At 40.6% G+C, this 24,738-nt stretch overlaps 3 protein-coding genes across 7 annotated transcripts in view; 1 reads left to right on the forward strand and 2 right to left on the reverse strand.

The window, feature by feature from the left end:
- Positions 1–2,558, reverse strand: part of PKHD1L1 (PKHD1 like 1) — a 123,305-nt gene extending 120,747 nt beyond the window's left edge. Inside the window, exons 1-2 of the mRNA XM_084864454.1 lie at positions 2,439–2,558; positions 58–147 (exon numbers count right to left, since the gene is read on the reverse strand). Coding sequence (XP_084720580.1) covers positions 58–147; positions 2,439–2,511 — 163 coding nt within the window. The 5' untranslated portion in view covers positions 2,512–2,558. The remainder of the gene's footprint in view (positions 1–57; positions 148–2,438) is intronic.
- Positions 2,559–14,104: 11,546 nt separating this feature from the next.
- ENY2 (ENY2 transcription and export complex 2 subunit) lies at positions 14,105–23,854 on the reverse strand. 4 transcript variants are annotated; one of them, XM_084864477.1, is made up of 6 exons: positions 23,764–23,827; positions 23,249–23,339; positions 21,943–22,019; positions 18,301–18,371; positions 16,900–16,974; positions 14,105–14,368 (listed from the first exon to the last, which is right to left on the reverse strand). In XM_084864477.1, exons 3-6 carry the CDS (start codon positions 22,008–22,010, stop codon positions 14,292–14,294), a joined length of 291 nt encoding a protein of 96 aa, XP_084720603.1. In that variant the 5' UTR covers positions 22,011–22,019; positions 23,249–23,339; positions 23,764–23,827; the 3' UTR covers positions 14,105–14,291. The 4 variants fall into 4 exon arrangements, with proteins under 4 accessions (XP_084720603.1, XP_084720601.1, XP_084720602.1 ...); XM_084864475.1 differs by having other exon boundaries at positions 23,692–23,827; XM_084864476.1 differs by lacking the exon at positions 23,249–23,339 and having other exon boundaries at positions 23,764–23,854.
- Positions 23,770–24,738, forward strand: part of NUDCD1 (NudC domain containing 1) — a 60,128-nt gene continuing 59,159 nt past the window's right edge. Inside the window, exon 1 of one of the 2 annotated variants that reach the window (XM_084864466.1) lies at positions 23,770–23,872. Coding sequence is in view for 1 of the 2 variants with exons in the window: in XM_084864465.1 (XP_084720591.1) it covers positions 24,186–24,303 (118 nt within the window). In the remaining variant the exon portion in view is untranslated. Of the gene's footprint in view, positions 23,873–24,026; positions 24,304–24,738 lie in introns of those variants that run through there. The other variant, XM_084864465.1, reaches the window with a different exon arrangement.

A 24,738-nucleotide genomic window follows, 5' to 3' on the forward strand; every position in this document is an offset into this window, starting at 1 on the left:
TAAAGTACCTCAACCTTGGCAAAAAAAAAAAAAAAAATGCCCAAAGGGCAACCATACCTTCTCCTTTGATGGTCAGTCTTGTTGCTCCATTTATGCTGCCATATTTAGGTATTATTTCTGTGACTTTAGGAATTATTGTAGAGCCATCTGAAAGATATTAAAATACAGTGGAGGGAAAATTATCAAGGACTTCATCTCAAGCATCAAATTTCATACCACGTATTACAACAGGGTTAGAAAAATATCATGAAGGCTATAGTCTGAAAGCACAAATATACCAATGTCTTATTTATGGCTCCACTGCTAATCAATGACTTGACAGGGAGTGAAGCTTTAACTTAGTTCATACTCATTGATCATTTTCATCCTTCTTGTCTATCATATTATAAAACATTTATTAAACCCTTAAATTCAAGCACACAGGAAGTGTGCAAAGCTTGTAGAATCAACGAATAATCCAGGTGCAAAGAGGAATGCTGTGCTTTAAGGAGACATTGTTTTCTTTGACAGAGTGAGACTTCAGCAGAGATAATTTCTGGGATCTTTCTAGCCTCCTGATGCTCGAAAGTTCTTAATGCACACATTACCGATTCATTCAACAAACAGTGTTCCTGTGCCTGAGGACTTAAAAATGCATAATATCTGTATTTTAATATCTATGCCCTAGCTGGTTTGGCTCAGTGGATAGAGCACTGACCTGTGGACTGAAGGGTCCCAGGTTTGATTCTGGCCAAGGGCACATTCCTGAGTTGCCTTGCTCCATCCCAGTGGGGGGCATGCAGGAGGCAGCCAATCAATGATTCTCTCTCATCATTGATGTTTCTATCTCTCTATCCCTATCCCTCTCTATTCCTCTCTAAAATCAATAAAAATATTTAAAATAAAAAAAAAATTGCCTAACAATCCCAACTTCCCAGAAGCTTAGCTTGCACAGAACAGAGTGACACCAGACAGCCCCAGGGCCACACAGATGACTGGGGGGGGGGGGGGGGGCATTTTATTCATACGTCTCAGGTCACACCCGCTTATTGAGAGAAGAGGAGCCCTTGTGGCATTTGGGAGGACAAATGTCACTTCGCTAGCCTGGACCGATGATGGGGAAGACAAAGAGTTGTAGACAGGAGTGGGTGAGTGGCTTCCTTGGAGAACGCTAAGCAACGATTAAAACAACTCAGAGATACCCAGTGTGCAGTAGAGTTTCTTTTCTTCTTAAACTGTACACATCTGGGTACTGTTCAATCCAGTAACAAATTCTCAGAGTAGGTAGAAAAATTTAAGAGGGGGTAAGAAGGGGGGCGGGCACAACTAAAGAGGAAGGTGAAAAGAGTTATGATTGTATGGTTCGTTCCGGCCTGAGAAAAGTTTAGCAGGGACTTCACCTAGAAGGCCAACAGCTCTCCAACATAGAGAAGACTAGTCCTCCCCACCCCCCCTTTTTTTTTTAATAATAAATCTTTATTGTTCAGATTATTACAGGTGTTCCTCTTGTTTTCCCCCCCATAGCTCCCCTCACCTGATTCTCCACCCCACCCCATGCCCTTACCCCCTACCATTGTCTTCATCCAAGATTTTTTGTCCAATCTCTTCCCTCACCCCTCAGACTCCCTTCCCCCTGAGAATTGTCAGTCCTCTCCCTTTCTATGTCTCTGATTCTATTATTTTCTATGTCCCTGGTCTATTATATTCAATAATAATAATAATAATAATAATTATTAATAATAATAATAATAATAATAATAATAAAGACTAGTCCCCTGACCCAAGGCCTCTGGGCTTTAGGCCTGTCTTTGCCCAGAGCCCCTGGGCCGTTCCCACTCCAGACACCTCCATAACTTCCAGCCGCAGCCGGTAGGAAACTCCAGCGGGATCCTATCTCCCAGGGCACGCCGCTCCGCACCTATCTCAGGTTCATCCTCCCGTTATCTCCGCGGACAACTCCAATTTCTTATCTTATCAGTCCCTCCCGGGCCCTCTCCTGGGTATTCCTGTGAAGGCCCAGGGCAGCTGGCCCTGGAAGTGACTGACACCCGCCACCGAGACCCACTTCTGTCCCGCTGGGGACTCCCCTTCAGAGGGCAGAGGACCCAAGAAGGGGGCGGACGGCGCTGGGGCTGCCTCTCTGGCCTGGACCCCCATCACCACCACCAACCCCCACCCCCACCCCCATTCCCCCAGGCCACATGTCCCTCCTTCTCATCTCAACAAGTCACTTGGGGGTTGGAGGTGAGACTCCAGCCACACTGATGGATGAGGAGCAATCTCTCCCTCTCCCCGGGTCCGTCTCTCTCAGGCCCGCCTTGCAGGTGCTTGGGTCCAGGCTGGCCAAGCGGCGCCCCCCACCCCTTTGGCCCGGAGCTGGAGTCCCGCGCCCCCAGGAGCAGGGACAGCGCCCGCCTGCGCTTCTCCTGCGCGCTTCCCCGGCGCCCCCAGTGGGTTACCTGCGTGGGGGTCCGCGGCGCACAGCAGCAGCCCCCAGAAGCCCCAGGCCCCCCAAAGCCACAGGTGTCCCATCGCGGCTCCAGCTCCGCTCCGGGATCGCCACTCACTGGCGCGCCCGACCTCCCCAGCGCCGGCCGCGGCCCCGCCCCCGGCCATGGGGCGGCGCCCGGGATCCGCGCCCGGAGACGCGCCCCCCGCGGGAGCTGGGCGCCCGCGGGACCGCCCTGCGCTCAGCCGACCTCCCCGCGCAGGCCTGGCCATCAGCCCAAGGCTGTGTGCACTGCTCTGGACCAGAGCGCTCCAAGGGCCGGTGTTCCCTGAGGCTCGCCCCTTCCCCCCTCTCCTTGCCTTCTCCTTCTTACTGATTTTTTAAAAAAATTCTGGGCCTGTACGCTTTCGTGGCCTGTCTGCTGTGGTTATTGATCGACCCCAGTTGGGCCTAAAAGTTCAACTGATACACGAACCTAACACATTTCCCCCTTTATATTCAAATAAGTTCCTGCTATTCCCTATTGATGGACAATCACGCTAGTATTATCGATGTCCCAAACACCATGTCTAGTGCTCTAGAGACTTCAACTCACAATAATCTGGAAAGGACTATTACCATTATTATTACCATTACCATTACTATAACCATTACCATTACCATTACATTACCATTACCATTACCACTACTGCTATTATTACCATTTCCATTACCGTTACTATTACCATTACCATTACTATTACCATTACCATTACTATTACTATTACTATTACTATTACTATTACTATTACTGTTACTGTTACTGTTACTGTTACTGTTACTGTTACTGTTACCATTACCATTACCATTACTACTGCTGTTGCTATTGTTATCCCCACTCAGGTACAGAAGGTTAAGTTGCCTAAGGCCATGCCCCTAAGTGGAGCCTGAGGACTCAGACAGTGACTCCAGATTCAGTGCTCTTGCCCTCTCCACTGCCCCCAATTCCGCAGAATTCTAGTGAGGTCTTGTGATGCTCATGGCACACACTTATATTTTTAAAAATATATATTCGCTGTTTATCGGAAATTCAAATTTGACTCAGCATTCCATATTTTTATGTATTAAATCTGCCAAGTTTAGGTAGGAGGGGAAAACAGAAGAAATGAAAAGAGAACGCTAAAATAAGTAAATGAAATTGGGTCCTTACATTTTATGTTTTTTTTTAACATGTTTTTATTGATTTCTAGAGAGAGGAAGGGAGAGGGACAAAGGAGAGAGATAGAAACATCAATAAGAAACATCACTTGGCTGCCTGCTGCTGTGGGGGGTCTAGGCAGCTCCCCAGGTATGTGCCCTGACCAGGAATGGAACCTCACTGTGCATGGGTTAGGGCTATAACCACTGAGCTACACTAGCCGGGCTTGGGTCCTTACATTTTAATAAATAATATTAGGAGTTTATATCTAACTCACTGAGGTTATGAAAGTAATTTAGTTAGATCTGGCCAATTACACTCACCTAATAATTTTTTACAAACTGACTTCCAGCATCACCACTCGACTGAAAATAGTGTCTGCAAGGGTACCACAGACCTTCCTTCTCCGGGAGCTCTGTAGCACGTGACACTGGTAACATCTTCCTTGAAATTCCATTCCTCTGAATAGTGTTGGGTTTCTTCCTACCTCTCCAATCACTTCTAGCTCATACTGGGTGTCCCCCCCAAAATGTACACACACTCTGATGGCTGATAGCTCAATTTTGAAAATGAACTGTATTTTAAATAGCACTGATTTTATAATTATTCAAATTGTGCGTGTGCATTTTTTTTAGGACACCTGTATTTTTCTCTTCCATCTCTTCCTGGAAACTGGCATTCCTGCAGGTTCTCTTCCCTCGTTCCCTCCTCTCTCTGAAAGCAGGTCAGTTAGCAGAAAATCAACTAGTTAAATGGCAATATGTCCATTAGTTATTTGCAAATTTGCAAAATTTAGAGATTGCAATGTTTTCCAACAGTACTTAGCAGCCTTACCAAGAATAATTTATCAATATCAACAAAATAGCTATGAAATGTGTTAAGTGTATATCTCAATATCAATGTCTAAAATAAAATGTCATGTGGGAATTTTTACATATACCGGTAATTGCTTGGCTAATTTTCATTCCTTTCTGATTAAAGTTAATTCCTTTCAAATTAAAGCTAAATTAAGTTAATATAAATTAGATTTTGGATGCTTTCACTAAAAAGTAATTTAAATGCCATTTAATTCAAAATTCTGATTTCCTCAGATTCTTTTTGAATTTGTAAATTAAAATGAAATATAATAGGCTACATGATTCTAAATAGAACATTAAAAATTATTTAGTATGAAAAAGTAGAAAATGCCATTCAAAAGTATTAAGAAAGAAATCAGAAGTAGATGAAAAATCCTATTCTGGTAAAGCTTATAAATATTTGTTAAACTACAGTCATTCAATATGCAAATTGATTCAGTAGATTGATTTGGTTAATTATCTTTAGGAAAGTTGATATTTCAGCAAATTAGCCTAAATTCTTTATAAAGCGAAGAACTATAATTTGCATATATAGATTTTCATTCAACTCTAGTGGAATGAATGAGCATCTCTCTCTAAATAGTGCTTATTTATTCAATATATCAATTTCCCAAAAAAGATCACACAAGTGAGATTTATAATCTTGAATTATTAACAGAAGTGTATGGTATAATGTGCAAATAAATAATTTTAACTAGATGGACATTTATATAAACAAAAGGTCAACTTGGAATCAGAGAAAGTGGTTATGTAGTTTACACATGATTTAACTTGTTTTGACCTCACCCCTATGTACATAGCAGCACAATTCACAACAGCTAAGATCTGGAAACAGCCCAAGTGCCCCATCAGTGGCTAAAAAAATGCTGTAGTACACTTATACCATGGAATACTATGTAGCTGTAAAAAAAGAAGGACCTCTTACGCTTTGAGACAGCATGGAGGGACTTGAAAAATATTAAGGTAAAAAATAAGTCAGAGAAAGACAAGTATCACATGATCTAACTCATATGTAGACTCTAATGAGCAAACTAAACTGTTAAACAAAACAGATCCAGAAACATAGAAGCATGGAACAGATTGTTGAATATCAGAGGGAAGGAGAGGGGGGAAAGGTGCATGGGAAGAGGTCAACCAAAGAACTTGTATGCATATGGAGACAGACAATAGGGTGGTGAAGGCCTAGGTGGGGACCAGGGGAGGGCTATAAGGAGTCAATGGGAGAAAAAAGAGAACATATGTAATACTTTCAACAATGAAGATTTATAAATAAGTAAATAGTACTGACCTTCAGAATTTTAAAAACTAACATTTATTATGGAACATGGAAGTGGGGAAACATGAAGGGATAATCCTGGTCACTAAACGCCATGTTTCTTTTGTAAGTTAAAAAAAAATCTAGCTCTAACAAAGGCTTGCCTGTAGGGCTACTAGCTTCGCGGACATGTGACCTGTGTAGTCTTCTAGGACCCTATGCTTGTTTCAATGCTCGGCTGTCATCATCTTGAAATTCTTTTTTTTTTTTTTAATATATTTTATTGATATTTTACAGAGAGGAAGAGAGAGGGATAGAGAGTTAGAAACATTGATTAGCTGCCTCTTGCACATCCCCCTACTGGGGATGTGCCCGCAACCAAGGTACATGCCCTTAAGCGGAATCCAACCTGGGACCCTTCAACCCGCAGGCCAACGCTCTATCCACTGAGCCAAACCAGTTTGGGCTTGAAATTCTTAATGCTCTTTGAATGAGGGAAGGCCCATTCTCATTTTGCTTGGGATCTCACAATTAAGTAGCTGGTCCTGCCTGCCTTAATGCTGAAAAAAGAGACAGATTTTGAACACGTTGATCCCTCAGTTTAAAAGCAATAAGAAAGTGATAGTAGGAACACCTGCAGAACTAGAAGGAATAAGGAATTCACTTAAGTTGGAAAATGAGCTGTGTGCTGGAGCCCAACTTTGAATCTAGGCCTACTTGTGGTAGAGATGTAAACAAAAATGAAGTGCCACAGGTAATAGTTTGCCTTCAACAAATATTCAATATCCTAGGCATTAAGAATATGGCAACAATTTTTTAAAAAAATCCCTGTCCTTGTGGAACTTATATTCTTAATAGAGACAGATAATAAACATGACAAATGAGTAAAATATATAGTATCTCAGAAAATAAATAAATAAACATAAAGCAATATCATCCAAAGAGGGTGGCTGGCCTAAGACAAACACAGGACAATAAAATCAGACCTTGGATTAGAACCCTGGTCCCCAGACTCCTAGTCACACAATCCTTTCCTATGTCACTACTGAAGTAAGAAATGAATGGCCATACACAATCACAGTATAATCATAGGCATATACAGCCCTTATAAGAGTATGCCAAAGAAAGAAAGGAAGAAGGAAGGAAGGAAGGAAGGAAGGAAGGAAGGAAGGAAGGAAGGAAGGAAAGAAAGAAAGAAAGGAAGAAGAAAGAAAGAAATGCTATCAATAGAAAGAAAAATAAATAAAGCAGGGAAGATTATAATAAGTGTGTGTGTGTGTGTGTGTGTGTGTATAATAAGTGTGTGTGTGTGTGTGTGTGTGTGTGTGTGTGTATGTGTGTGTGTGTTGAGTGTGATGAAGCTTTAGATAAGATGACCAGGAAGTAGTCATGAAGATGAGTTATGAGTGAAGATCTGAAAGTCTGAAGTGAGTTTTCAGCCAGGTATACATCTGGGAGAAGTGCATTCTGACATCTGGAAAAACGAATGCCAGGGCCGGCAGGAGGAAATGTGCCAGGTGAGTAAAGAGCGGGGAAGCCAGAATGGCCACAGTGAACAAGTAGGTGGTGAAAGCTATGAGGACAGAGAAGTAATGGGAGGTGGGGCAGATCTTGGGGGATCATAGACGTGGCTCAGAGGGAGATGAGAATCAACTGGAGAATCTGAGCTGAAATGTGACATGGTCCAACTTATATTTTCAGAGAAACTGGTTTTTTTTTGTTGTTGTTGTTGTTTTTTTTAATATATTATATTGATTTTTTACAGAAAGGAAGGGAGAGAGAGTTAGAAACATTGATAAGAGAGAAACATCAATCAGATGCCTCCTGCACACCGCCTATTGGGGATATGCCCACAACTAAGGTACATGCCTTTGACCAGAATCGAACCTGGGACCCTTGAGTTAGCGCCCAGCTGCTGTTTTGTTCCTCTGAATATGTGTCTGAACCCAATTAAGGCCTCTATAGAGCCCTAGCCATTTTAACTCAATGGATAGATCATCTGCCAGGGGACTCAAGGATCTTGGGTTTGATTCCCGTCAAAGGCATGTACCTTGGTTGCAGGCACATCCCCAGTGTGTGTGTGAGTGTGTGTGTGGGGGGGGCGGGGGGCAGGGGGAGAAGAGGAAGGGGGTAGAGGTAGGTGTGGAAATCTGCTCATCTTGCAGTCACACAAGACAAGCCTCTGGCTTATTAAACCTTGCCAGTTGCCAATCTGGAGTGTATGAGGGTTCAGTTTCAGATTTCACCTGAGAAACTCCCAAGGTGTGAGCCAACAGAAATGTATGGAGGTTTTCATGTCACATGTTTTGATATATTGTAGAAGTATCAAAATATCTATCATTTTGAAACAAGCAATGGAGGGAATAGACAGCCTTACCATTTCCCATAAAGTATGTGCCTGAAAGAATTTCTATTTTGTGAGTCTCTTTTTGAGACTACCAAGGTTGTTGACATATTAGAAATGGTAAAAAAAAAAAAAAAAAAAAAAAAAAAAAAGTTGTTCTATGGCTCTTTGTGTGTTTCTTAATAGTATATTTTCAGATAAAACTTAAATTGAAAAAAAAAAATCATTATACTCTGGGGATCAAACCCACAACCTAGGAAGGTGCCTTGACTGGGAGTTGAACCCAACCTTTTGATGTATGAGAAGACACTCCAATCAAATGAGCTGCCTGACCAGGGGTGATCTTTACTTCCTTTAAAAATGGTAATTTGAAAAATTTCAAATCTGTTTGCAAAAGTATTTATATACCCTTCCCTTAGATCACATTTTCTATCCTTTCTCTCCATACTTAGTATATGTATTTGTTGTTCTTCCACCATTTAAGAGTTAGTTGCAGCGTGGCACTTAACCCATAATACAACTTCTCCATGGAGCCAAGTCTTTCTCCTTGAATACAAACAGACCACTTAGGAAATTTAAAATGCGGATGCTATAGTCCTGGATTAAAGCTTTCCAACTGTCTCAAAAATGTTAATAGTTGTGTTTAGTTTACTTATCAAGGATGACACAATGCTTGAAATATTATCTCTTTATTCTTTTTTAATCTAGACAGTTCTCAACCTAAGCCCTTTTTCCTTTACTTCCCAGTCTTTCCTGACATTAGTACTTTTGATAAGGCCTGCCACTTGTTTTTCAGAATGCTGTGGCTGTTACTTTAGAACAGGACTCATCAGAAGGGTTGTATCATTTTCTCCCATAAAGTTCAGGCAACCAGGTGCAGGCCTAAAGTGAGCCCTCAGGGTAGGGAGGTTTAAGCAGGAATGTATATTACCAGGTGAGTAGGGAGAAGGAGGGAAGAAAGGACAAGTTGAAGGTGATTGTAAGGGAGTTCTAATCACAAACCATCAAATCCAAACCGATATGGTAGGAAACAAGAACAGGAAGGGACAGGTGATGGAACGGGGTCAGTTGTGGACTGGAAATCTCTACAGAGTCTCTAAAAAGTGAACAAATTATGTAAGAAATATGGAAAATGCAGATGGGCAGGGAATACATCTGTACTTTTTCACCATGTCTGCTGAAAACCCAATGTTGTGGTTGTGTTTTTTTCCCCAATATATTTTATTGATTTTTTACAGAGAGGAAGAGAGAGGGATAGAGAGTTAGAAACATCGATGAGAGAGAATCATCGATCAGCTGCCTCCTGCACACCCCCTACTGGGGATGTGCCCGCAACCAAGGTACATGCTCTTGGCCGGAATCGAACCCGGGAACTTTCAGTCAGTAGGCCGACGCTCTATCCACTGAGCCAAATCAATTTCGGCATGAAAGCCCAATGTTTTATGGAGGGGATAAAAATGTGGGAGCTAGGTCCCATACACAAAACTATTTGTGAGCACTATTGATAAGAGAAGTACATAAGGACTTATATCCTTGACCATCACTTAGACTTTACATCATACTTCCTAAGAAGAGTGTCCAAAATTCTCATACGTTATTACCTCCTAGCATCCCTGGAAGACAGGAGTTGTGTGGTCACATGGGACATGTAAGTGACTGAAGAAGTCATTAAGCACATTAATGGTAAAACTGAGTTGACAACCAGTACACTCCCTCACAAATTATGTCTGCCAGACTTAATGCTCCCCAAGTAACACAACGGGTACCGCTACATCAGGTGGGCTGTGGTTTCGCCGACATCTCTATTTCCATTGCTCTACTTTGAGCTTCTTACCCTGTGAAACCCAGTGTAAGAAGTTATCTGGGAAGGATACGTTCTCAAAGGTGTGCCCTCAACAAGTAATTTTGAAATGAGAAGGTATACAGTAACAAAGCCATTTATCACCCCTTCCTTCTGGCGAGCCTAGGCACAAAGCCAAAGCATTTATAGATGTGGTAAGTACTGGCACCAGCTCTCGTACTCAAAACTATTTCCTGAGCAACATTATACCTTGAGCAGAGACTCTGTCTACTTTCATTTATTGCCTTTTTTCACCATTGTCATCATAAGCCAACATTCATTGAATGCCCACATGATTTGGGCACTATATAATTCTATATTTATACACTTAAAAAAATACATATATGCACAGTCACATGGTATAAAAAAGGAAAACATGAATATTATTCCTTTAAAAGGGCCTTCTATGAAAGGGGAGCATAATGACAAAGAACTAGACACTGGAAGTTATTTTATTTAACGTTTTATTAAGAATTTACTCTGCTTCTTCTTTTTCTTGTTTATAAAGTAGCTGAAATAGAAATATATCAGTCATGGGTGTATGCCATTTAATTCAACTGGCTTCCTGCATCAGTGAATTGGCTTTTGTAAAGTAAAACAATATCTGCATCTCACTGGTAGCTTCACCTTAATTTATAATAGCAGCACATTCTGAGGTCCTCACAATTAAGTTTTAATTCAATAACACTTTCATCTTGAAGAAGCTGCCTGGCTTGAGCTGGAATTGGGCCTGTTGGGATGACCAGTTTCCTCCAGAGAGGTTGAAAATACAGGCTTCAAGTGTCCCCTGGTGGCTGACAAGCAGAACAACCAAGGACGTATAATTCAAAGTCTGGAATAAACTGGCTCATGCCAAATTTCTTTCCCTCATCTCATTTATTCATTCATTCATTCATTAAAAAAAAAAAATTATCAGGAATTAACTCTGTTATGCAATTAGAATCAAAGTAAAATGAATAAAAAGATAAATAGGATCAAAAGATAAACTCCTCTATGACACGAACTGTTTATAGTAAGTAGAATGTGGGTGAAAATGAGTAGTTTTAAACCCCCCTGCTAAGTGCTATTATATGGTATTTATTAAATTCCAATCGAGTGATGTCGGTCATCTTTATTTTTGCAGTAAGTCTCATGGTAATTAATATTATCTACAAATTCCTGGAAAACAAAAGCAGCTATTTTCCACACTAAGTATAATTTATATAACTATGTAAATCTAGAAAACACATAAATACATATTTTTAGAGTTCTTCCTAGGAGTAAAATTAATCCATATTGCTTTTTATGAGTATCCGTATTACTTTTTTATCCATATTCTTACCCTATTCATGATATTTACAGTTTTAAAATTAATTCTTGCCAGGTCAGCATTATCATATCTAATATGCAAATGAGGAAACTGAGGCAGAAGAGGCAGTCTTACCTGATAATTCAGTGTCATAGTTGAGTCTAGAACACGAATTGTTTTATTGCGCTTGTTAATTTTCTTGGTGGATTCATCCTATGACCCTGTGTGGTTTCTAATGGTAAATATGTAGGGTTTTATGAAGTCACTGAGTAACATGAGATAGCAATTTGCAAGAAGGGTTAAAATACAAACGCACACATTGGATCACTTCCAACATCAGCTACTGAGCAGCTGTCACAATTCTCTTGAGTTGGACGAAGCCTTTTATCAAGTTATGAAAAGTCCCATATCCAATTACCAGTCCCCAGCCAGCATCACCCATTCCCTCGCTTGGCACTGTTCAGCCAAATGATACTTGTAATGCCAAAGCAAAGTGAATACCTAAATAATTTAGTTGGGTCTTCTAATCCTAATTAAAAAAAAGCTTATAGTAACCCTAATTAGTATTTTACTCACCCAATGCAGGCACGTAACAATAATCTCCTATTGAATTTCCAACACTGAGAATGAAAGGTTGCAAGATATTTAAAGAATGTATTCTTGGTTAATATGAATCAATGATGTGAGTCAAGATGTTCACAAAGTTTGTTTATTTGAAAGATATCAATGGTTCTAGATGCAAACTACAAGACATTTATTAGATGCCCCCCCCATAACCACCTAGAGATGGTGGGGGGAATTCTTAGCACTATCATTTTAAAGCTTTGCTTTTCAGTACTTTCAATTGCTGTATTTTCAATTCAAATTTTTTTTTGTTCCATCTCAAAATATTTTTGCAACTTTTCCTTTTCTCATATTTTGTTCTGAACTATTAAAATAGCATTGCTATGAGCAATTTTTTGTTTGTTTTTATATACAATACTGTAAAACAAGAACTAACAGTTTTTAACATTTCCTCTGTACCATTAGTTTCTTTTTTGATAAAGGGTAGCAGAATGATGAATATAACTATCATTTAACTTTAGATCATTGCTTTATGAGATGAAACAAAAACTCTTTGGGGTAGGTTTTATGATTGTGTGTGTCTTAGGTTCAACATTTTACAAAATTAAGCCTAGTTGGTCCCAAAGCTACACTTAAAATATAAATCAGACAGTAAAATTGTACCTGTGGAACTTGAACCAAAAACTAATGTGAAGCCTTTCTTCAAACATTCTCAATTGTATTTTTACTTTCTTTTGTGCTTGTGTTCATTCATTTATTTTGCTCACCCACAAATAAGCATGAGAGGGAGAGAAAAAGGGGGGGGGGGGGGAGACCCATCCACTCTAGGAGATGCATGCATGCACAAGCTCTAAAACTATTGTATTGAAATTATGCACAGGTGCTTCTGATAGAAAAGCAACAGTGGGAAATCTAAATCCAAATAGAAATGCCAAGTAAGAGATAAGTAAAAGGGCTTTCTAGCTTGGTGGACTTTCAACTGCATTTAAGGATGAACTTGATATTTTGGGGAACTATTTAACTAGAGAAATAAGTAAACATCTGATCAAGAGGGCATAGGTGCTATGGCTGAGTGTGAAATTTTACCCTGCAAACCAGGAAAAACCATTGAAGTTTCAAGAAGGGGAATAAACTGACCAAGCCTGAATTTTAGTAAGGTCACTTAGGCAACTGTGGAAGGTACTGGAGGATGCATGGAGACATTAGATGCCTACTGCACTAATTCGGGCTTAAACTAAGGCAGTTAAGAGGGCAGGGAGAGGACACCTGACAATCTTGCCACTCAAAGTGGTCCTCGATCAGCAGCATAAGCAGGGACTGGGATTGTCAGAAATAGACTCTTGTGCAATACCTTACCTTCTGAATCAGTACTTTAACATGCCCCTGAGGTAATACGTATGTCTGGGAGGTACTGCTCACATTAAGGAATACAGCAGGGGTAGTTACTAGGAGGGAAAAAGTCACTATCTTAGGTGTGGGAAGTTTGAGGTGTTGGTGGAACATCCAAGGAAGCTCATCCATAGCAGGTGGGCATACAGGTATGGAGGCTGGGTTGAAGTCTGGTTTGGTGATGCAATTTACAATTTATTGACCTGTTAGTACTTGAAGTCATGGTCCGACCTGCTTCCTGGGATTTTCCCAGGAAACGCATATCATTAGTCAGGCAGAGGGCCCATGAGCAAGCCCTAGGAAATACCATTATTTCCAGTCCCATACAGCACAAGGTACTCCACGAGAAACAGAAGGAGCTTCCAGTGGTAGGAATAAACACTGTGAGGAGTGGGAGGAACGTTCCAGTGGCGGGATGCTCAACATTCTCAGTTTCCAGCAGAGGTCACACAAGTACAGACAAGAGTCCATTGGATTTGGCAATCTTGATGTCAGAGTAAAGCTATGGGTGCAGATTTTTTCCCATTAAGTTCTTCCTTGACCTTAGTATGTGGGGATGTGATTTAGAGTTTCTGTTTTTCAAAGTTCAGATGAGTAGATATGTGAGAGGAGCTTGGGATGAAGCCAGTTTGCAAATGTTCTCTCTTCCAATAGGATGGTAAGTTCTTTGAGGAATAAGGAAGGCACAGAAAGATGAGTAAGACCCAGTCCTAACTCTCAGAGTTTATAACAAATAAGACAACTGTAGTACAAGATGGGACATGGATTATAAAATAGTAGAGGGGTTCAAGAGAAACATACCAGATCTCACAATCAGAAGAGGCAGCTTACTTCTCCTCGGTTGTTAGCACAGAAACATGTACATACTTAACAAAGTATATTATCTGATGACTTTTTCTCTCAACAAATCTGGTGCATTGTTGAAAAGTCCCACTTATTCCAAGATCCAAGGAAACTTCAAACTCATTCATGAGATATTTATTAAAATAACACATTTAGGGGGAAAAAATCAATACAATGTATACATCATTACCGAAAACTGTATACCATCATACAAAAAAGGATTTTATTTGGGGAAAGCGATTCCTAATTTATGGCAAGTTTTACTTTCAGAAATAAGACCACAAAACAACACAATCTAATTCAATCTTAAAGGCTGGCATGCTGAGCAAGGAATGTTCTTATTCTTTGTAGAAGCTCCTTCTTTACACTGTCAGGTACCAGGGCTGAAATATAAAAATGAAAATATAAGAGTAGGAAGATTCCAATGAATATACGCCAATTTTAGACTTGATGTTTTTTTTCAGGATGACTGATCTAAAATTTATTTATAATTCATTTTGTAGATACCCTCACGAGCTTTACTAACAAATTAGATAAACTTCTGAAAAAATAAAGTATATTTTCAATTATTATTTGAGTGAAATAATAACGAAATAAATGGAACATTGAGAAGAAACATGGGAAAATTCTTTAAACGAAGTGAAAAACAGCCTTTTTAAAACACAGAGACTGTAACAGATTGGTAAATGTAATTCAAATGGAAAAGCAACTTAATAAGCTTGATCAAAATCACTGTAAACAAAGGCAAAAGACAAAAACTGGGAAAACACTTTTACGGAAATGGGCTAATCTCTCTACTCTAAAATTTTTTCAGTTTGATAAGAAAGATCAGCGGGCTTTAGAAAAATGAGCACAGGAGATGAAGAATAGGAGAAACACACAGTTCTTGAACATACGAGAGGATAAACCTTACAAGAAAATGAAAATTAAAACCACATTCAGATAACATGTTTTACCAATCAGATTGGCTAAAATCCAATGGTTAATAATATACTGTGTTGGCAAGACTGAGGGAAAAACTAGCACTCTCATATTAGCTGGTGGGAGTATAAATTGTTCCAACATTTTTGGGAAGGTAATTCGACAATATTTTATAGAAATAAATGCACATACTCTCTGACTCAGCAAAGAAGCAAAAACCACAACAGTGGTTACATTTCTTGTATTTTTACTTTTTTAATTTAAACCATGTGACTGTACTATTTGGATTATTAAACAAAAAATGAAAAAAAAAAAAGCCCTACCTTTGGAAATTTTAATATTAAATATCAATAAACAAATCTACATTACTGTTCCTTTTCTAATTGCCTAATAAATAAGGACAATAGAGGATTAACTAACACTTCTAATGCTATATGCTTGTACTCAGAGGAAATAGAAGGCTTCAGAAATAGTTAAGTATTTCTATAAGAATTTCAGAAATAAGTACACAAATCAGATGAGACAGATACTCCTCTATAAATTGTTTAGTTTTAGCCTGTCTAGAAAGAGAGACTGCATGGTTAATTCAAGTCCACTGGAAATGTGATCAATATGTTTATTAAATATACTTTTAGGTGATGGAGAACAGATGCTTTGCCTTGGGGTAGGGATAGGGTGTGAATGAATACAAAGGGATTGCTTGAATGGAGTGGTGGTTATATGAATTCATACATGTGTAAAAGTCACAGAACTGCACACTAAAAAGGTCAATTTTACTGTATATTTAAAAAAGTAAAATGCTTCTACTCTTCACCATAAAGAAGACTAAGAGAACAGATTTATTTTCAGTTCTCTTTTCTTCCTTTACTCATTTTCTTGCAGGGGAGCTACAAAGAACTGTTATGTCCAAGATACCAGTGTTGAAGGAGGAGCAAAGGACAATTTCTAGCCTGTATAACCGGTTCCTAAGTAATGTTAACAAACTAGGCATAAATTACTGAAGAAAAATAGAAAACAAATTTAGGCAAAATCACTTTAAAATATAAATTAATGGGTAAAACAATACATACTGTTGGTTTTATTTTTCGTTCTCTGAGATATGTGTAGAGAAAAGGTCAGGTTTCCGTAGCTGTAACTAGGCCAAAAGATATGATGGAAAGGACCAAAGGATTCCTAGCTCCTTCCTAGCAGGTGAGCAATTCAGAGAACTAGTCGTTTCTAAGAATAGTTTTCAAACGTATTTACTTATTTACACTTAAATTGTCTTTACTATTTTTGTGTGAGAAAACAATAGATCATCTAATTTACCTGGTTTCACTTAAACTTTCTCAAAGTAAATGGGGGGGGAATGTAGGCTCATCTGAGATAACCACATAATGTAGTTTCCTGACAATATTTATTACATAACGTCAATGTTAACATACTTCTTTCTTTCCTTTGCCTGCTGTAAACAAGGCAGTAAAGGGAGAAATTAGGTGGTTACAGTGTGAATCTTAATTATGGGTTACCCTGAACATGAAGTTATGGCGCTACTACATTCTTAATTAGACATTCAAGAAGATAGAGCTTTGTTTATTTTTAATAAGCAAAGCAATAGAGCAATGACTCACGGACAGGAGTAAAACTTTGAATTATTAAATATTAAGTGAAGTCAGGCCATATTTAATAGTTTATAAATCTTAGCTTCAGGTATATTTACCTCTACAAGATCCCATATTTTAAAAAATGTCTTTCTTACCAATCATGTCAATTTCTTTGTATACTGTTTCAGAGTGCAAAAACATTTCACACCTCTTATTTCATCTGTTACTCAAAACCATGCTAGGGAGGCAGGGAGACAATTATAATTGTTCCTAATGAGGGAACACCAACTCTCCAAATGATTCTGGAAAAGCTGTTTTTCCTTGTGGGAAGAAGGAAAAGCTGAGCCAGCACGACAGAAAAAGTCATGTCTTTAGCACATGTTTCCTTTCACACAATTTGTATTCCTTACCTCTGCCTTTTGGTGTGATTTCAGCCACCAAGTCATCAACAGTAACGTGTTCTAGTCCTTTTTCTTTAATTACCTCTTATGCAAAAGCAAAAAACAAATCATATCATTTAAAATCATTATCTGTAAGAAAGATTTTCATAGAGGAAGGGTTAAGATCATGTTTTTAGAGTACAGATTGGTCTTTTTAAAAAAAAGAGGACACTTCTTTTTTTAATGAATATTTAATTCAACTTTAAACACATTAAGTATTCACCAGATAATATCATAAAAGCCTGTTCATCTCTCAGGTAAATAATTTTAACTTAAATATAGCACAGAAAGAATTTGAACGATAAGGTCAAATCTAACAGTTATAAAAAGCTAGAAATTTATAGCTGCACAGATCTTATTTCACTGTTATACTAGCTCTTAAGTGTGTGGAGGGGGAAAAAGCTATTATTTGTGTCCAATTTAAAATTTCATAGCCCAAGATGAAAATACAAAACTCCTTTGCTCCTTTCTCTTCTCTAGTCTGGGCCAAAAGAAACAAGAGGGAAAGTAGTTAACGTTTACTGAACCCCTACTGTGTGCTGGATGCTTTACATCATTTAATATTCACAAAATTAAAGGGGCTGGCATTTTTCCCACTTCACAGATGAGGCAACTGAAGATTAAAGATTAAATAACTCATCCAAACATGAGTTGAAATACAGCTCTAGTCTTTTACCAGTGAAGAGCTATATGACCTCAAAGTCTATGCTTTTACTAATTTGTCATAATTAGCTAATGTTATAAATAGTCACTATTATCATTATTACCTGTAGAAACCATTACAATACAATGGGAAATCATTAAAAATAACCAAAATGCTATTATACTAAAAGCTGAGCCAGAAAGGAGGCTCATCACAGTGACATGTGTAATCTATCTAATGGTATCATCATCAACATTAAGCAATTTAACAAATCCCCATTCTACATTTCAAAAAAGTATAATTCCCTAAGAGCTTTTAACATGAATTTTTCAAAATAACACTGTTAAAGACAAGAGAGATAATTCCTAAGTACCTAACAACCATAAAGTACTCAGTTGGTTAAATTAAAACATGTTAGGAATAAGGAATGTTTCACTTTGGATAGGCACACTGAAAAAAGTGAGATTCTATATTTTAAAGCCATAGAAAATTTTGCTTCACTTGTTTTAAGAGAAATACACACAAAATTTCTATAAATTTAGGAATTAGGTCTACATTGTATCACAGAGGGGAGGAAATCACCACTATAAGAATCAATTTTCCATTTGTTTAAAATTATGTCTGACCACTTATATACCTTTAAAATACTGACTGTAATTTTTCTAGTGAACGTCAAACCAACATCGAGAACAATGGAATTAGCTTATCTTCTAAATGAAACTGATTACCTTTACAGTGTGCCTTCAATTGATCCTTCCAGCCACATTCAATTAATTTAGCTCTCAGCAACTCTTTGAGGCTGTAGGAAAAAAAAGTGTTTTCAAATTATACTACAACAATGTGCAGTATCTCAGATAGGAATGTTTCAATCACAAGTTCAACCCTTCAATTAAAAATTTCCTGCTTTCCAGTCACAAAACTTCAACCATGTCCTGATCCTGGTTCTACCGCGAAATATTTAAATAGTTCTTTGATCTTGTGGGGACAAGGCCTCCTTTTCATTACCAGCAAAGTAAAATGAAGAGGATGGGGCACAATACTTCTCCAGAAACTCGACTCTGGCCTTCTTCTTCCCTGTCTCCCTCCCTCCACCAACAGGAATACTGTGGGGCTACACTTTTGGAGGGTATTAGCTGAGCTTGGAGCAGCTGCACCTCTGAAATCTTCAAACTCCAAAATTCCTTCCTTGACTACAAATTCTGATCCTTCAATTCTCTTACTTCCCCATTATTTCTCTCTCTAATCTCAAAGACTCCCCCCTCCCTTTTTCCATTAACCTTCTAAATGATACATCAATTATGTATTTCATGAATCTAACACTCCCCCCTACACACACACTTTAACGATTCAGTAAATGGCATGCCTATCATCATTTACATTTTTTTATTTATTGATTTTTAGAGAGCTAGGTAGGTAGGAAGGTAGGACGAGAGGAAAGGAAAGAAGGAGGGGAGAGAAGGAGGGAAAGAGGGAGAGGGATAGAGGAAGAGAGATTTGTTGTTCCATTGAATTGATGCATTGATTGATTCTTGTATATGCCCTGACCTGAGATCAAACCTGAAACCTTGGCTTATGGGAAGACGCTCCAACCAACCAAGCTACCTGGCCAGGGCCCTATCATAATTTAATCAGCAGGGTTTTCTTGTTTCTTACTGGTTTAAAAAAAGGTGTATATTGCAACTAATGGCATCATGGATGTAATAAAATAGTTTATCAGTACTTTCTGTTCCTTTTCCATACCCACTCTAAAAAAATCCTCAGTCTTCAACCTAAATCATCTTATTTCTCAGCTTAAAACATGTCATATTCCAAACCAAACCGCTTCTTTCAATATTCTTGTATCTCCACCATGGGACATTTTCATCTCAGTATTTAATCAGGTCACTCCATCTGTACAGGGCTCAAGCCCAACTCACGCTTCTCTCCACCCTCAACCTGTTCTCCTTGTCACGAGGGCAGCTCCATTCTTCCGGTTCCTCAGGCTAGAACTTGGCAGTGTCCTTCACCGCAACTCTGTTTGCACTACACATCCAACCCATGAGCAAATCCTACTGGTTCCAGTTTTAAAATACGTACCTGTACCCATGTTTTTCATCATCTCTGCCCTTGTGCAAGCTACCACCTTGTCTAGACTGGATTGTTCCCAAAGCCTCCTAACTTGTTCCCCTGCACTTTCTCCTTGCATACTTCCATTCTCCTCCCACCACTCAAAACTCTCCATTGGCTTCCTATTGGAATCAACTTCAAGTTTTACCATAGCCTAAACGAGCCTCCATGCTCTGCCCCCTCCCCAGCTGTGCCCTTCTTCTTTCCCCCTTTAGTTTATTCAGTGCCATTAGCTTCCGTGTGCTCCTCAAAATGCCAAAAAGTTCCTATCCTGGAACCTTGGAGTCCATCCATCTCCCTCATATCCTTCTGATCTCCTATCAGTGAAGCTCTGTTTTTTCTCTCCAAAATAACATACCCCATTATCCTCTGCTTTGGTTTCCCTCTAGAACTCATCATTACCTGACACATTAGACATTTCTTGTCTGTTCTCCCCCATTAGCATGCAAGTTCCATGAAAGGACAGACTTCGCTTTGTTCACTACTATCACTTCAGCACCTTAGCAGGACGTGGCATGTGGTAGAAAACTCAGTAACTAAGCCGCATGAAATAAACAAACAAATACATAGTCCCCTACACTCATTACTGGCAATACTATCCTCTGTTTCCCAAGGCACCTTTCTAGTTTCCACCTTCTTCCTCATTTCTGATTTTACTTAAAAAAACAAAAAACCACAACCTAGTTTTCCTTTCCATTTTACTGTTTTTCATTTTAAACCCAATATAATCTTCTGTATTGTCGCTAACGCTTCCAGTCTATGCTCCACACTGCCAGAATAACATTCCTTAAGTGCAAATGTGATCTAGTCATTCCCTTAAAAAGACCTTTTAATGCCTCCCAGCAGCCAAGGATAAAATCAACAACAGATGTTTTTGCAAACCCACCACCCATTTTCCTGCCCCCCCTTTTTTTTTTTTGACAGAAGAAACAAAACACACAAAAAACCAAAAAACCTCTATCACTCTTAGTGGAAGAAATCTGGGTAGGGTTCTAGTGATGGACATGGGACTGAGGCAAGGGTGATCATGACTGGCCTATTACCTAAGTAAGACGGTAATCAAGGCAGTTCTTTATTAAACTATTAGGAGGGAGGCAGTCTGAGCCAGAGGGCTATACATTTTGAATTACTAATCCCTGTAGGGAGAGCCTGCCTGAGAATAAAGCCAACACAGAGGAAAGCAGAGCAGAGGCAAAGAACGATATATTGTTGACAATAATTTTTGAGTGCCTGAAGCGAGCGGTGCCTGAAGCAATTTTAAGCTCTAGACTTTTCGGTTAGAAGAGCTTATGTATTTCCATTAGGTAAGCCAGTTTCTATCACTTTCGACTAAAAAAGTCTTATACAAAGTCTACTCCTCCTGTTCACACAGCGAATACTATTTATCTCCCTCTGGCTTTAATGCTGCACTTCCCCAGAAGCTGTAATTTTGCACATTGTTCCATCTGCCTAGATTGTCTACTCTACTCCTCTGGCTTGAAAAACTCTAATCCTTCTTCCCCAGATGAAGTACGCCTTTTACTGTTCTGTGAGATCTTAACTGATCACCTTACCCCGCAGGTTCCCCACATATATTTATCTCACAATTCATCACCCTGTTTCTGGAAGCCTTTCTTAATTCCTCAGCCTCTTCTTTGTACTTGCAAACCTTTGCGTTCATTTTTTCAAATATTTACTTGGCCAATTAAGAACTAGGTGTGATACTGGATATACACTTGTATTTCTGCTGTCAAGTAATTTAAGATTATATTGAAGGATACAAACTAGCTAAGTAGGTGGTCACGATACAACCAAGGTATTTGGGAGTTAAGAGATACTCAAAAGAAATATTTAAATTAAGACTCGAAAGATGAGCTAGAAGTAGCTAAAGATTAGGAGAAAAAAAGAGGAATGTTTCAGATGGTTGGATGTGTATTAAAAAAGAGCGTGGTAACTAATACTGATTCTATTATCCTGTTCCCCTGTTCAAGACATGGGATCATTATGTCTCCAACTGAAGTTATTTAGGAATTTTTTTGCTATTATACAATCTCTGAGTCATTTCTTGTTTATCTTTCTACATCACTTCCCTCTAAGTCTTGCAATACTGAATAGGCCTAACTATGGTTTATAGATGTTAGGAACGGAAGCTTTTGGCAATCTACTTTTCTATAATTCTTTCCACTGACATCAGTTCCATTTCTTCACATTTCGGTTCTTGTATATAACGTAGCTGTAATTTAAAGGTGTTAGGTGGAATTATTCACACAGTCTATATTACTCACCGTTCTCTTTCTCCGGTTTCTATCAACTTTTGGTTAATCGCTGCTCTCATCTGCGCATCTTTGTTCATCTTGCTAACCTGAACATCAACACGTATTTTCAGATATAGAACACTAATAAAGCATTTCCTCCTAAATCCTCCAGGCAAGCACCTCCACACCTATCACATTCTATCAACTGAAGGGGCGATATATACCAACAATGTGTTAACAATGTCATTACTGCGTCCCAAGAAGGCATACCGATAACCTCACTCAATAGCTCCCTTGCCCCATATACCCTTTATTAAAATGAGTCTGTAAGTAGCACGTACTGTAACATTTACTAAACACTTATGTGCCTGGTCCTGGGCTAACACATTGTTGTTGTTGTTGTTGTTTTTTAACTCATTCAACTCCCAGAACCTATTGTCTTATGTAAGCATCATTCACATCATCTACATTTTACAGATGAGGAAACTGAGGCAGAAAGTCATGACAGCAGTTTTGAACCCTGGTGGCTTCGACACCGCCCCCAAACGCTTGAACAGCTCATTATTACGGACAGGTAATCATTTCTGTTCCAAATTCTGGGGAAGCCATACTAACATAGGCTAAGGATCAATCAGTAAAAGATTAATGCCGAAACCGATTTGGCTCAGTGGATAGAGCGTCAGCCTGCGGACTGAAGGGTCCCGGGTTCGATTCCGGTCAGTGGCACCTCCCCAATGGGAGGTGTGCAAGGGGAAGCTGATCGATGATTCTCTCTCATCAATGTTTCTAACTCTCTATCCCTCTCTCTTCCTCTCTGTAAAAAAAAATCAATAAAATATATTAAATAAAAGATTAAGCACTGTTGGTGAAAAGAATAAATTTCCAGGTTAAGATTGTAAATGCTTCGCTTCTCACGAGGGATGTATCCAGAATCGGGACGGCTAAGCTAGCTGTCAAGTCTTTTTTTTTTTGTATATTTGTGCTTTTGCTCTCGATCAAAGCCTGCTGGTGGGAGAAAACAAATCCCAAACTAATCCCCAACTTGGAAAATTCTCGATTTCCAGTAAAAACAGGCAGCCCAGACCAAAATGGTGCAGCAAGAAGAGAGGAGGAGGCCAGGCTGGGGGAACTTGGAACCAGCTGGCATTCCGTCCGCCCCTGAGCCTGTCAGTCACTCCAGACGGGCTTCTGCTGCCTTGCCATGCATGTGCCCTGCAGGGAAACTCAGGCCGGCAGGACTTCTCAGAGTTGAAATTTCTTTTTTCTTTTTTTCCCCCCCAAGTGCAATGGAAAAAGCAGGGGTTGAGCAAGGACCAGAACATGCTTGCTTCTGTACCTGGGAGGTTAACCTTTTCGAAAACAATTCTCTAAGGTCCAGTTCTGTAGTATCCCCAGAATTAGGGAACCCTTCATCTCGCCTTTGGCCCCTAAAAAAAAATACGGATAGTGACCTTGGACAAGTCCATTCTTTTTTTTTATTTTTTAAAAAAAGACCTCAGTTTTCTCACCGGTAAAAACCAGGGCGCTAGGGGGAATCCCTCCCAGCCCAGTGATTCTCCGGGGAGAGAAGACGGGGCGGAGACAGCGGAGAGGCGGGAGGGGAGGAGCCAGAACACAAAGCGAGGACTGGCTCCGGGCCAACTCCGGAGCACGCCCAGTCGGAGAGCCCTACAGGCCCGCGAGCGCGGGTCGGGGAAGCTATAACGAAAAGACAGCACATCGGGAAGGAGCCTGGGCTGGGCCCGGGTCCCGGCCCTGAGGACCACGGGCATAGCTCACCACCATCACCGCGGGCGAGGGCCGTCCCTTCCCAGCGACGAAATGACCCTTGCGCTGGCGACCGTTACCTACCACACTCTTCGGCTGCCCGGACTTAGACCCTCAGTAGCTCGGGCGCCCAAGCACACAGAAAGCTAGCACACGCATTTCCGGGGCGGGGCCTCGCCTCCCTGCCTATCAGGTGAGACCCTTTTCACCGGCGCGGGCCGCCTCCTGGCCGCTCGGCCCTCTGGGTAAGAGAGTCCAGCTCCGTACTGTCGCGCTGGGCGGGGCGGGCGAGGCGCCCTCTGGAAACTACGTATCCCGGCATGCCACCGTCGTCGACGCTCTCTCGCGGGCACTACATTTCCCAGGAGGCGGCACGCTGCGGCACCGCGGTGATTAGTGGGATGGGACCCACGCAGCCGCCTCCCAGCCTCGGCGCGACGAGGAGGGAAGCGCGGACCTTTCAACAAGAGCTTTATTAATTCTCCCCGCTGGGATCCTGGAGGGCGATGGAGGTGGCCGCTAATTGCTCGCTGCGGGTGAAGAGACCCCTGTTGGACCCCCGCTTCGAGGGTTACAAACTCTCCCTCGAGCCGCTGCCCTGTTACGAGCTGGAACTAGAAGCAGGTGGGAAGCGGCGGCGGGGTCCCCTTGCACTCTTTTCCTATTATTTTCTTTCGGGTGCCGAGGGCCAGCCCCTCCCCGCATGTTTCTTCCTTTCTGACCCGGGGGCCTTCCTTACGGCCCCATCGGGCTGGGGCGGACACGGGGGTGGCGGTTTCTGGAGAAGGACGTCCATCCCGGACCTTCGTGGACGCCACCTGCTCGCAGCTCTTCTGCGGCGGGACCCCCTCGGCCGCCGGGCTCCGGGGCCCCGCACGCAGAGGCTGCTCGGGCCGAGACCGCCTGTCCGGCCTGGCCCTGCCTGGCCCTGGCTGCGGAGAAAGCTCAGCACTTGCTTTCCCCTGGAGCCTCTTCTGGGAACCTGTGCGTGGAGAAGCCACCCCTCTTTGGAGGACCCCTAGCTCCTGCTGCTTCTGGCTGAGTCCGACCCATTTAAAA

Source organism: Pipistrellus hanaki, assembly GCF_964339955.1.
Source record: "Pipistrellus hanaki genome assembly, chromosome: 17".
Classification (NCBI taxonomy): Eukaryota; Metazoa; Chordata; class Mammalia; order Chiroptera; family Vespertilionidae; genus Pipistrellus; species Pipistrellus hanaki.

Coding starts and splice junctions, on each gene's coding strand:
- ENY2 (XM_084864474.1), bottom strand. Junction 16,975..18,300: donor ATTGAAGGCACACTGTAAAG/GTAATCAGTTTC, acceptor CTTTTGCATAAG/AGGTAATTAAAGAAAAAGGA. Junction 14,369..16,899: donor AATCACACCAAAAGGCAGAG/GTAAGGAATACA, acceptor TTTATATTTCAG/CCCTGGTACCTGACAGTGTA.